At 43.8% G+C, this 14,237-nt stretch overlaps 1 protein-coding gene across 1 annotated transcript in view; it reads left to right on the top strand.

Annotated features, from left to right (window-relative positions):
* LOC146810948 (serine/threonine-protein phosphatase 2A catalytic subunit alpha isoform-like) overlaps positions 1-14,237 on the top strand; it is a 195,967-nt gene that overhangs the window by 37,736 nt on the left and 143,994 nt on the right. Inside the window, exon 2 of the mRNA XM_085618017.1 lies at positions 9,348-9,557. Coding sequence (XP_085474143.1) covers positions 9,348-9,557 — 210 coding nt within the window. The remainder of the gene's footprint in view (positions 1-9,347; positions 9,558-14,237) is intronic.

The following is a 14,237-nucleotide window of genomic DNA, read 5'->3' as shown; positions in this document are numbered from 1 at the left end:
TATGCTTTAAATGGGAATCCATGGCAATTTTTGATAATTTGGTTAAATACAACTCAAATGATGTTTTTCTACTTTTGTTTGTCTAATTGTTGGGGCAGCCGAACGTGGTACTCTTACAAATTACATACTAGGATCTCGGTGCTTACAATTTTGGCATCAACCAGTTTCAGTAAAAATGAGAGAGAATGCATATGTAGTATTGCAACGTAGGGGTGAATATGCGATATTTTAGAACAGCATGTGCACTATTTCAAACTTCAGGTTTTAATAAACAATCAATGCAACATCACATACAATAATAGATTTCAATAATGGTTGAGAGAAAAATTACTTGTCAAATTAAATGTAGTACTTTGTCATCGCATGTTATCCTCTATCAGCAGAAGACTACCTTGGAATAGGTTTGTGAGCTAGATAGTTTACCACTATCTGCTTCTAGACAAAGGTGGTAACTATAGAAACTGTATCGTATTGACTCTGGAATCACTGGCCCTTCTTGTCCACACACGTGTTATGCCCAGTTTCGAAACCTCTTTAGCACTGGGAAAACGTTGAACTAAAAAACAGACTGTGGTGTCAACCATACCAAATCCGGATTAACTATGTCACAAAAATCAGCGTCCTGGGAGTCATCAAGGGTTATATTCACCTTAGCTAGTGCCGGCTATCGAACAAAGGTGACTTCTGCAGGGACGCCGCCTTACAACTGATTCAGTTAGACATATAAAATAGGTAATATGCCAGACCCTGTCAGTGACTGTGTGCTCAGGTTATCTTTTTACGCTTCTCCCTAGTTTACCATATGCCAAATGCTTTAGACTGTTTTGGGTTCAGATGTAGTCTCTTACCCTCTGTGATGGCTGTTCCAGGACAAAGCTCTGCCCAGGGGATACAGCAGAACTTCAGTCAATTGCTGTGGCTTCCCACCTTTCTCGTTGCGCAAACGTGAACCTGTCCATTTGGGGTCTCCTTCCTTCAGCTGCAGTCAGATGCAAGGTCCCAATCCTCCTATGGTGGCTCGCCAAAGTGTTGAGTTAAAACAGTGTAGAAAAAAGAGCATTTGGAAAAACAGGAATGAGGTTTGAGGACTGTCTCAATTTACAATCTGTAGATGTTGTCCTTGTACACAAAACCGACTGGTCATTACATTTTCTGTTACTGTATATGATTAGGAACATTGGTTGCTGCCTTTGTAGTCATAAATTAATGGTAAAATGGTTACTGCAAGTGGCTCTCAACCTCGCAAGGACACAGTGAGGCCTGAAGATAATGTGTCCAGATGTCCCGCATGGGAGAGTGTGATCATTGCGTGTGCTACGTTCTGACCGGCTAGGTTTTCCTAACTGGCATCTGACTTGTGGTGTTTTTAGGAGCGCACATACCTGCTCCTGCCTTTGTGGTTTATTGGGGCTATCTCCCCGGACCATTGTTATGTTGCTGCGTCTATCTTTGGGATTGATCAAGAGTTGCCTGCCAGTGTTTGCCTGACAGCTATGCACCCTCTCGCCTGTGTAATCCTGGGACTCTGGGCCTGCTTGACTACATATTTGCGAGTCAAGGTTGATATGGAGTTCAGAACAGGTGATTCTATTAATAAGCATGAGATTTCATTTTTATCGATTAACGCATCTTTTTCCATATTAACAAATAGGTAAAATTTTAAATGCGAAGCACATTGTAAAGAAGTTAGGAACATGTATTCTAAAATGTGCTTTTCTTTGTATTACATTAACACTATGTTGTAGGTTTTACGAGACCGAGAAAGAAAATAGTGGATTGTGGCAGTGTACTTTTTTTTTTAGGTCTCGCTGAGTCAGCGCGCCTGCGCTGCTCGAAGAGACTTCTTGTAGATGAGTTTTCAAAGTGCTGCTGGCTGGCCTAGCGCTTACGTTCATGCGAGCGTGCACCCGGCCGCCAGCAGTCTTTGACGGGTCATTAGAACCGTGATGACTTTCACAAAAGTAAAGAAATAGAACAAAACATCCATTTCTTTACTTTTGCTATAATCGTGGCACCTGCGCTTTACTTTTAATGTTCAAAGTAAAGCGCCGGTGCCGCGATGCTTGTTCTCGCGGGTGCGGCCAATGCTTGTTTAGACTTGTTTTGCACCCATCTACTCTCGTGGGCGCACGCACACAAATAGAAACACACACACCTTTTACTAGTGTGGCATATCACTGTTCAGTTGGAAAAGCACAGCATTATCGACCAACCATAACATATTTAACAAATAAGCTGTTTATTATAATGGATGACCGATTAAAATCGAAGTAATAAGACAATCGTTCTTTTTTGGTCTTGAGAACCTTACACTTCCTTTTTAAACCTTTATCTGTCAAAAATAGTAAATCCCAGAACGTACTAAAAGTTGCACCATATATGATTTTATTTCTTTCCATTGTAAAGCGTATAGGCGTTACTGGCGTCATTACAACAATTGAAACACTTGTGTTTGCTGAAACACACAACATTCGTGTGTTACACATTTAAAATTCCTAACATCTTCCACACCCACCGCCGGATTAGAAAAGTCAGTTTCCAGTTTGATGTGATAGCAGGCCTCCTGTGCTGACACTAAACCTCGCGAGGATCCGTCCGGCAGCAGAAGCACCGTACGCTTGCTGCCAGAAATGACCACCGCGGGCCCCAGAGCCTCATCAAACACCAGCGGGTATTAACGTGTTTAGGACATACAATCCCACGGCTCCGCTTCAGGACCAGGAAGATTCCATGACAGACCTCTCAAAATACACGTCTCCCCTGACCGTGCTCAAACTAACATCAAAACAAAGGGCCCAGCTCGGGTACATCGGATCGGCAGATATTCGCCTGAAAAGCAAAGGTCTCGAATCTGTGTCTAGCATTAATCGACATGCAAATGTGTGCTAGCGTTTGTAAAATGTCTGTACATGCTTTGTATTGAGAGACTGGGCCTCTGGTGTCACTTTACAGAGAAGGCCCTGGGCGCTGGGGACTCGACAGCACCAGCTTGTGGATCAGCCCAGTGGCACCTTTTGGCAAGAGAAGGTGCCATCTTCTGTGCCCCATCAGCCCCTTCTTGTCCAAGGGGATCATGGCCGCCAAATCGAGTCAAAGGAAAAAGTTACATTGGGCGAAAATCGAGATGTTTTGTTTATTCTCAAGACAATAAACAAGACAGCTGGAAGCCCTCACCCCAACCACAGCGAACTGTAGCTGCCAGTTTACACCCTCTGCACACTGCGCCTTCTATAACTCCATGATAATGTCAGCTCGACTACAGCACCCAGTCCCTCATGAACCAGTAACAGGTCAATAAGTTGTATTTACAGTTGTATACACACTGCTAAGTTAGATTAACTTTGTAGGCCATAATGTGCTCTTTAAGGCACAGAGGCACAGATTTGTTTCACTTGCCACCTTTTGCACCCTCACATTCTCGGTTCACACAAGTAGCCTCTTGTGGTGTTGGGCTCCATCTCAGGCAGCCTTGCACTGGCAGTGACTTGTTTCTCTGAACTCCACTGATTACTGTGAGAACGAACCTGCTTCAAGGTCTGGCCTTTCCCAACTGGCTTCAATCTGTCTGACCCTGTGCCCTCTGCACCAGAGTAGTCCAGAACCACTGCCAGCGTTTCCAATACTCTGCCTGAGAAGACGAGGACCGACACCGCCAGGCTGATGCCCCTAAGAGATGCATGTCCTTGGTAAGCCTGAGATTATACAAGGGGTTGACAGGGGTCTGCTGGTTGCACACACGCTCCGTGGTGAGAAGGGCTTGTGTGAGGAAGGGAACATCAGGGTCCAAGGCCATGGCTAACTGATCATCAGTGGAGAAGAGGAGCTGTGAGTGGACTGCCATCAGTCTGTGGTAGTCACCCATCGCACTCCAACCAGGGGGATAGCCATACTGACCATGACCTCTGTTACTCCCGCAGTGCCCATGTTGGCATGCCCCTAAATAACCTTTCACGACCAGCCCATCCTAGGCCCATGCCCGCCCTGTACATCACTCCCGATATGCCTGTGTCGGTCCATAGCTGTGTTCCAGTCCTAGGATGTCCCGCCCTTTACTCACATATTGTGGCTGGAAAATTGCACAGTTGTGTAGACCATGTTTGGTGAATTTGGCAAATTCCAAAACGTTGCCAGTGTCGCCAAAGCAGATCTTAACTGAATTTCTGAAACTTTGTGGGTGTGAGATGGAAATGCCCCATGCATGGCTCTGGACAGTGTGCACCTCTTACTTTTGATAGACTGCTAGTAAATGAAGGTATATTATGGTATGTCCATGCAGTTTTTTTTACTTTTTCCTAAATGAGTACGATAATCACGCATGTTCACTGAGGACCCCTCACCGAGAGTGCATGCCTTCTTTAGATATTAGCTACTGTCCTCGCGAAAGGCTGAACCCGGAAGAAGCAGCAGTAATTCTAGTGAAAACCGCAGGCACCTTTTCCCTGTCATCTGCATGGGAGAGACGCCCTCTGCTTCCCCTGATAAAAGGTTTACACAGTCTCCCCCAGTGACCTCTAGTGCCATTCATGTGGGACATGGATGCGGAGTGAATGTGGAGCTGCATGCAAAGAGCAGAGTACGCTGGGCCTGTACGTGTGAGCTGTTTCACCGCATATAGGAATTCATCTATGTTGGCTAACAAAATGGACGATTTAAGTGATCCTGCTTAGGTTCCTTGTTGCTTAGGAGAAGGCGATGCAACCTCATCAGGCCTCCTCCTGGAAGTGAGCTGAGCTCCTGTGGCTGGGGTGCGCAGGGCGACACAAACCGGTGAAGTGCAGAGACTGCCCCAGCATCTTCCTGCATTACTCAGTGGCATCCTTGAAGACCCTTCGGTGGAGTTGTTTGGTAGGAATGGCGCTCTCTCTCATCTGCAGCCGAAAGGCCATGTCCACCTTCTTGGTCACTCAGCTGTTTAACACTGGAAAAAAGGTAGACCGTCGCAAACAGAATTTTATGTTGCTTTTCACCGCGATGCAACGCGCCTGTAGGAAATGTGATGACATTTGTCATTCTGGCTTTTCAGTCAACAGCATGTTGCCGTTTGGGATTTGTAGCTTTATTTTTAACCCCTAGTATGGGTTCCCTAACTCAGCAGGCAAGTTACATTGGTTAAAAAGTCGGAATTGACCAGATGTTACATGAGACATGCTGACACTTAGCACCTGTGTGTTAAAACGTTATGAACAAATTGAGATTGTTTGACAAGCAAAGGAAAAAGTAAACTTTCCTCACATTTTTTTGGGTGAAAATTCACTTCACCATTTCTATCATACATTAAAACAGATGTTGACAATTCCAATCATTATAGCTTCTGTTTATTGAAAATATTTTATACAAATCTTCACAAACACAACACATGTACAATTAATTGTGCAGCAGCAGGCTAACCTTCTGTAACACAGATACAGGTGGGCAGCAGCCTGGACCCGGTACAGGGTTCTCCTTGGCAGAGCTAGTACAGCAGGTTTAGCTGTCAGACTTGCAGAGGAATGAGAGGAGCTCCAGGACTGTTGCAAGACCTCCCTAGACAGATACAAACACACAAGTACAACACTCCTGGAAAACCCTCTGCCAGACTGTGGACTTAAAATAGGGGCCTTAGAATTATTGTGTGCAATTATCATACATTCCTGCCCTCACATGGGATGATGAACACTCACCAATATAGTGTGTTGTGCTTCATCACTGGGTTACCCATCTAGCACTGGGAAGCGCCGAGAGTGCTTCCGTTATCTGGTTGTGCACTGCAGTCTCTTAATTATGCTCTTTTTAGTTAAGTTGTGGTTCTGTCCCTTACGTCAATGTGCATGTTGTTTTTGTATTAAACCATCAGACCGTTATTAGAATTGTGTGTGGGTGTACTAAATTTTTTTTTGACTTGTGCCTTCCTACCTCAAGATTAAAACAGAAGGGCAGAGCAAAGAACCCTGCTTGTCTTTGCAGTGGACGTGTTTCAGTAGTCCCATATTGGCCTTGTGATTCATTGCTTTCCTTGGGAGTATGCGTCTTAGTACCACACATCAAATATTGTGACAGTCACTGGACCGTGCTGGTTTCTAGGATATGTTATATGAGGACATTCAATACAGCCCTTGTTTTTTTCATAAGCTCGGCCTTATCAGTGGAAATGCCGCTTCTATATAGAACAGGCACATCTTTGGCAGTAGCAAAGGAAACTTCCCTTCCTCATAGGACAGGTACAGCTTGGGCATTTCCAGTGCTAGCTTTGATTCTCACAGAGGAGGTGCATGTCGTGCTACAGCAGTGCAAGCGTTCCTGCCCAAGAGAAGAGGTGCCGCGTGGAAGTAGTAAAAGAAGCTTCCCTCCCTCGCCGAAGGTAGCTGCAGTGCAAGCCCCCTTTCCCTGCAGAATAGATTTAGCAAGCAGAATAGTGCAAACTTTAATCGCTCACAGAACCGGTACTGTTACGGCATGAGTGACACATAGATTATAGAGAGATCTCTGGAGTAGGTACTTATTCTACTGAGTTAGTGAATATGTGGTGAATGTGAGGGGTGATACCACTCCCACTGAGATTATCTCCAGCGTCAGCACACTGCTGTCACTCTCTTTCATGCCTTCTGCTTTTAATCATGGTACTGTCAGTGATGTTCCTTTCACATCCTGAAAGCCTTGTTCTTGTCGCATCCTGTAGGTGCTACTGCTGCCATTCACACATCCCTTTGTCAAAAACTAGATCTCACAGGCTGGAACTTTTCTACACCTGATATACAAATACCTTCACTGACCATGTTGTGATAGGGACACAAACTTCCGTCTTTCAAATCCTCTTTTTTTCTCACAAACCATGCCTACTGCTCTGCACCGGACTCCTGTCATCAGAACCCTTCTTCCCTCTGAACTCACTCCCTTGCTCCTGCGGCAACACCACTGTTCCCTTGGTCTCTGAGAGGTGGGTGCACAGGCCCAAGTGATAATGGGTAAAAGGCCTGCAGAGATCCATGGATGCCCTCAGAATGTGAGGAGATCACCACCAGTACTGTTTCACCTGCTCCAGGTGGTCGCTTCTTTTCTATGTGTCTGTTCTGTATACTAATATCCACAAAGAGTACTGGGAGAACTGCTGAGTTGCTAACAGGCCCGTATAACTATAGAAGGGACCACTGTCCTCAGCAGCACTGAGGCTGCTGAGAAGACAGGAAGAGATCAACCAGAACAAGAATTGGCATAGCCAATAGGTCTCACTTTTAGGACCTTATAAGTATTTAGTTATGCAGCACAATATCCTTGGTGCAACAACATCAACTGTTGCATGGCTAAACACTTATAAGGTCCCCAAGGCGAGACCTATTGGCTATGCCAATGCTTGTTTTTGAGTGGGTTTGTTGTTGGCGATGTTTGTTTTCACTCATTGGGAAGGATTCCTTGGCAGATGCCTACATCAAGAATGGGCCTGCAAAGGTGATAGTCTCGAGTGCGCTGGTTAATGGTCGAAGAGTCAAATCTGGTTTCTTTTTCTTTTTTATGTTTTTAACGAGAACTGAAAGATGGTGTCAGCTATCCCTCTACCTTTTTTGTTTTGTTTAAGGAAGTTAAACATCCTGCAAATTAATTCAGAACTGTGAATTCTGCAAAGTCACTCACAGTTAAGACCCCCTTTTCTGTGACATATTAGCTTTTAAATCCGCGGCAAACATTTCGTAAGAAGGCTTACTCAAGATATATATTCACTGTTAATAAACAGTTCACAAGGAGTTCTGGTTGAAACTTATCAAACTACTGAAACTTTGCAGCTATAGTTAGCATGCAAACCACACATGACCTAACTAGCACTACCCACTATATCCTCTTGATCGCTGTTTTGTTTGTTTCTGTACCGTTGCCAAATTGGTGTTTTGAGCATGGCCGATGTCGTTAGCAAACACTTTGTTGTCCCCCCCCCTTAATAAAAGAAAAGTTTATTTAATGCTGGCCCCTGCCTTGTTGGTTCTGCCTAAACTTATTAATGCTAAAAAATAAAAGGTTGAACGGAATGTGGTAAGACACTGCCAGAGTTTGAACAGATGCATCAAAATGTGCCAAAGTTAGTAGTAAATCAAAAGTATTTTTGCCAATCCACCACCGCCCTCCCCCCATGTTCAATCATCTCTAAACCTAATATACCTGGTCTTGATCTCGCTTCCTAACTACTTGGCACTGATTTATCAAACTGTGGCCAAGTTCCAAGCAAATGAAAATGTTACTAACCCTCCTCTTTCAGCAATGCCCCACCACTTTATGGATTGGCAGAAAACGTGAAATAGCAATATAAAACGAATCCTTTGTACCTTCTGTCTAATTTGTTTTTCCCCCCTTTCCCTGTTTATGAACATACACAAATTAGAAAATACCAATATTAATCTGAACATACGGTTTGCCAGATTTGAGGCATATTCATCAAACGGTGCCGGATTTATAAGCAAGTTAATGTTTTTCAACTGACAAATGTGAATGCTCTAAATCCTGCCTGGCCTCTTTTTAAAATGTGAAAATCTCGAACTTCTAAATAAATTTATGCTAATTCAAAAAAGCACGCTTCCTGAGAAATTCTACTTTCCCACCAAGTTTGAAGTAAATCCACTAATCTCCAGCAGTGCAACAACGTTGCTTGTATACTTGAACGTGCAAAAAATCTCTTTCCCAAGCCAGTAAGTTTACTGTTAACTGTCTTGCCAACTCATTAAGGGTACTGGTTATTCCCCCAGTCAAGCGGGAGCTGAACTGTACGTTTGGGCTGTCTGTTCTGTTGGATCAGAGTAAAGACTGGCAAATGGCTTGTTCCAAACTGACGGGGCATAGTGGGTAAAAGAACTATGTTTTGGAATGCTTCGATGAACAATTGCAAGTGGTTACATATTGCAATCATGCCTCCCATCACTTTTGTGTTTGATAACAAATTCTGACACCATCCTGAGGTAAGTTGAAGATACAGAGTTTTCTCAAAGATGAAATTGTCTTGGCTTCAAGGGACTAGATATCCCATCCCTTTCAAATGTTTCTTTCTCCAGCATCAAGGGCCTGGCTTTTCCAGATGTGAAGTTATTAGTAGCTTGACTTGGGCTTACTTGTTAATCTTAACTGCCTAGAAAGGTTATAAGTGATAATATAGGAGTGTTAGGAGCGACTCTTATACACATCATTTAAATACACAGCGTGGCCCTCTGGGCGTAAAGGGTGTCCCTTTGAGTGCCTTGGTGAAACACATTTCGGTTCTGAATGGCTATAAATCTTTAACTCCAGATAATATGCTGGTCTTGAATGGGGTTGCTTGGACTTTATCCCATACATTTATAATTACTTTTTTTTCATACTGCATCCTGATGTGATTTATTTTTTTCCTTCCCCAGGCTAAAGAAATTTTGACAAAGGAATCCAATGTACAAGAAGTGCGATGTCCAGTTACAGTCTGTGGCGATGTTCATGGCCAGTTCCATGATCTGATGGAACTCTTCAAAATTGGAGGCAAATCACCGGACACAAATTATTTGTTTATGGGGGACTATGTAGATAGAGGCTATTATTCTGTTGAAACAGTCACACTGCTTGTTGCTCTTAAGGTAAATTCTTATCACCATGTTTTAATGTGTATTTCGTAAATCCTGTTTAGTTGGCGGGGTTGTAATCCATGAGAAGCAAAAAAAGCATGGAGATGAAAATCATGACCTGTGTGACTGAGATCCTAAGCATTAATATTATTTTTGATGGCAGACATGCATTGGTGATTAGCTTGCATTCAGGAATTGTTGCATTTTGTACATTAGGAGCAAAGAAGTTATGCACATTAAACCCTTAACTGCCCCCCTTGTTTTTTCCACCATAACGTATACACAACAAATGTCCCCCCCCCCCCCCCCCCCCCCCCCCCCAAAAAATATCCTGAGGATTCTAAAAGTACCCTATGGATTCCCCTGATGGGGACCGAAAAATTTGCCAAAATACAATCAAATGTTGGATTTGATGGTGGGGAGTTATGGGGAAAAAGTGCTGAAAAGAAAACATCTGTATTTCCCCAGCAAATGGTATCCAAGTAGGATTTGCAGTGCTGCATTCACCATCTTCCCAGCATTCAGCAACAAGCAGATCTTTGCTAGAAAACCAAAACTTTCTACAGTTTAGGCATTTTAGTAGGACATAGCCTATTGTTCCTATTTTTTGGATTTCAACCTCCTTCCTGTTAGTGGTAGAAAGGGGTGTGAAACCAATAATGGATTCTGGAAAGCTGTACTTTTCTGAAAAGCAGACAAAATTCTTAATTCAACAAGAATACATTTGTATAGATCCTTCAAGGTTTTCCTATAGAACGTAACAGTTGAAATAAAAACAAATGTTGAAAAAAAACCAGCCATTTGTACCTATGTTTTCACCTGGAACTTCTTCTACGTATGGCAGTTTTTTTTAAAGCGATATACCTTTACGTTCGTTGGACCCTTCTGGTTGCGGGGATATATAGGACTTGTAGGTTCACAAAGAACCTGAGGTGCCCAGAGCCAATAATTAAGCTGCGCCTGGCAATGGTTTTAATTGTGTACTGGGTATATAGCAGTTAATTTGGTAAAATGTGAAAAATAATTGTCAAGGAGAACTATCCATTATGAAATGCAAACAACGTATGGAGTTTAGAAGCAGTGGTTATTTGCACATCTCCAATTTGTGGGTATTCGTTCTAGCATGTGACTTAAAGGGCATTTTTCAAAATGTTGTCCTTTTTTACACACGGTTTTACATTTGGAAGGCAGAAATGCATAGAAAGTCAATTGGTAATAATACTTGTTCTACTATTCTGTGTTCACCCAAGTCTCTGATAAAAGCGGTACCTCACTAGTGTGGGTAGACTTAGTGCCTGCGACGGGAAACTGCACAAAACTCAACATGTACACATCAAATTTTTTAACAGAAACTCTCCTTTTTGCTGTGTGCCTAGCTTGGGGATTTTAGACCCTAGCTCAGCCAGCACTTAGGGAACCCTATAAAACCTGTAATTTATTTTTTAAACTAGACCGCCAGGGGATTCCAAAATGGGGTGACTTGTGTGGCTCGGTTACCCAGAATCCCTTGCAAACGTCAAACTTAATCCAAAAAACACATTTTCCAAACATTTCCGTGCAGAAAAGTTCTGGAAACTGCAGGAAGCCACAAACTTAAACCCACGCAGCACTCCCTATTTCTGATAAAAAATGGTACCTCACTTGTGTGGGTAGGCCATACCATACGTTCTGAGAGCAGGTGAAGTTGTTGAAGTCCACGATTTCTGAAGTAGTGGATCTAAAATCCTGCGGCTGCTTGCCTTGCGAAGTAGTGGCCCACAGACAGTAGGTATCCATTCACAGCAATTAAAAGGTTTACCGAATGGCAGCTCCATCTCCTTCAATTTCCCAGTACTTTGCTTTAGTGTGATACAACCTAAAGCAAGTAGGAAAACACAAGGCGGGCTAGGGTGGGCACTGGGTAAACACTAGTCTCCTGCCTCTTTGCCTGCTTTGAGCATACTTTACGACAACAACATGTTTGCTCCTTTTTTTGTTGCAGGAGTTTTAACAGCAAAGTGTTGCACCTACAGCTTTGCCACGTCCTCCAGAACACATGAAGTGGAGGCTGCTGCTTCTGTAGCAGTGAAACTTTCAATCACAGACAACTGAAAGTCGAAAGGCATGAGTCTTCCTGTGGTTGTCTGAAAATAAACAACTTATGCATTGTATGTTGCCATCTGGATTAGATAGGTAAACAGTTTCTTATACCAAGTGCAAGTTTTATGACTTGCATTGTATGGCTGAAGAACCTGGTCATTTTTATCCACGCCACCCATATACTTGTTGTAATCAAGTATACAGGTGGGCTTGTGGACGTTGTCCTTCACAGTTTGGCATCAGATGGCCGAAGTGCTCTCATCATGAAGTGTAGTGAGCACGTACATATCATGCCTATCTGAGAACTTGACTGCAAGCAGTTCGTTGGAACGCAATGCTCTGGGATTCCTGGAGCTTCTTGCAAACAAGCTCATTAGGGAATCCTTTGCGGCGACAACGAATCGTACCGCAGGCAAAAGTGCGACCTTTGTAGAGCTCACTGACCAGCTCTACTCCTGTATAGAAATTGCACACATAAGGGTTAGAACTTTTTGTGAAGGAGTGCCTGAACAAGCGCCCATACAAACTTTCCTGTGACCCCTAGCGTGGAAGGGCAACCTACATGATTTAGAGTGGAGTCCTTTCCTGTATACACTCAAGCTGTACACAGCCAGTCGAGCTCTCACACAGCATGAACCGCTTGATGCCATAGCGAGCTCGTTTGCTCGCAATGTACTGCCTGAACAGCAGCCGCTCAGTTTACAGGATCAAGGACTCCTTGATATATATATATATATTCTTCATAGGAGTATAATCCTCTGGAAACCTGTCAGACAAATGTTCCACTACAGGCCGATTTTTGAACAGCCTGTCGTGGTCTGGATGGTCCCGGGGCAATGCACCAGAAATGCAGCAAATACTGCAGTATCAAAAAACACTCTGCGCTAATGTATGGTGCGAAGATGTGGGTTACCCAAACCGTGTGAGTAGGACAGCCAGGCTGGTTTATGCACTACCCCCATTTTAAGCATAAGGCCCAAAATCTTCAACTCCCCTAATGAAGTGGGAGTCCACTTGCCTGCCTTAGAATGAGGCCAGAGAGTGCCTCCATGCTCCCTCAAATGTTCGGCAAACAAATTTCATTTGCCACACAATGTAATCAAAGTCCGCATCTGAAAAGAGATGGACGTAGTCCATTGTCCGGCTGCAGAGACACTACTTGTGAAGGGACAGCACGACTCATCGTCTCCTTCAGAATTGTTGGAAGATGAGTCGTCGGCTGGAACTGTGCTGACTGAAAAATCACTCTGACTCTGCTCCATTGTCCTCGCCCTCAGATGCTGTCTGTCTCTGATCCTGCCTTAGAGCTGGACTCCAGAATCAAATTTAGGGCCTGGGCAGCATTCATCCAACAATACACTATCTCTGCTAGTGCCTAAAACCTTACTTCTAAAACACTATCCTATCTAGAAGGCAGGTGGGTGGGGTGTAGGAAGGAAGGAAGGAATCCACATACAATAGAGATCTGTTCTGTGAAGCAGGCCCGCTGCGCTACTTTATGGTGTGAAAGCTGCAACAAGACAATCCACCTCCCCCTCGTGTTAAAAAACTACCCCTGGAGTGCTGGCTTTCTTTGCTGGCGTGGCCGTGCCGGCACTATTGTTACATTTATAAAGGGTCCTGCACCAACCCCGCTAGTGGATGAGATCGGCACATAGCAGAAGTGTTGGTTTTCGCTGGATATATTTATATAGAAATATATAGAACAAGGCTTGTGTGCTGTAGATGCACCTGCTTTGCATACTTCTGCCATCTAGTGTTGGGTCCTGATGTTTTTAGCAAGTTGGTTTTCTTCGAAGAAGGCTTTTTCGGTGTTAGTGTGCATGGGCATCGACTCCATTGTTAGATTGTTTTCTTTCCTCTGTCGATTGAATTCGCTGATGGAACCGACTCCGTTCTAATTCTGCCCTCTGTGCTATTCCAAGTATCTGCGCAACAATCTTCACAAAGTTTGTAATTTGTGTTATTCTCTGGAACACAAGAAACAAGACTGACACCTGTTGCTCATTCCACTGGAAGAAACCCCTCCGAGACTGTATGGCTCGACGAAAGGAAATGCATTGACAAACAATAAAGAACCCCCCGATTTCTTTGAAGAAATGGAAGCGTCAACCGCTGAAGAAGAGGCCTCTGCCTCTGTTCAAGATTCAGATTCTGAGCTGGAGAATAGAATTGAAATACCAAGACATTCCAGCGTGTCAAGGTGCTGTGAGTACCAAAGTCCCTTTACCCACAAAACCTGCTTCCATAAAATATAAGACTTCTAGGCCACCACTGCCACCTGGTCATGGCAGGCACTGCGACTGCCTCGAATCCCCTGCCCTACGGCTCTGCATCGAAAGCACACGTCAAGCCTTCTGGCTCGGGCTGGAGCAGAGATATTTCAATACCTAACCATTGGACTCCGAAAAACTAAAGCCAAATCCAGCGCAGAACTGAACTTCATTACAGAAATAAAAAGATGCTCTTCAAAACCCCCCAGAGCCAATTTTAGAAACCATGCAACAAAAGCTGGATCCAAAACAGAAAAAATGTGCACATCAATCCAGACACTGAACATATAGTAAAACCAGTTATACCATCATCCAAGAGAATGATGATCACGGATTACAG

Source organism: Triturus cristatus, chromosome 7 (assembly GCF_964204655.1).
Source record: "Triturus cristatus chromosome 7, aTriCri1.1, whole genome shotgun sequence".
Taxonomy (NCBI): domain Eukaryota; kingdom Metazoa; phylum Chordata; class Amphibia; order Caudata; family Salamandridae; genus Triturus; species Triturus cristatus.
Note: the sequence above shows the minus strand (reverse complement) of the source record. Positions and strands in the feature narration are given on the sequence as shown.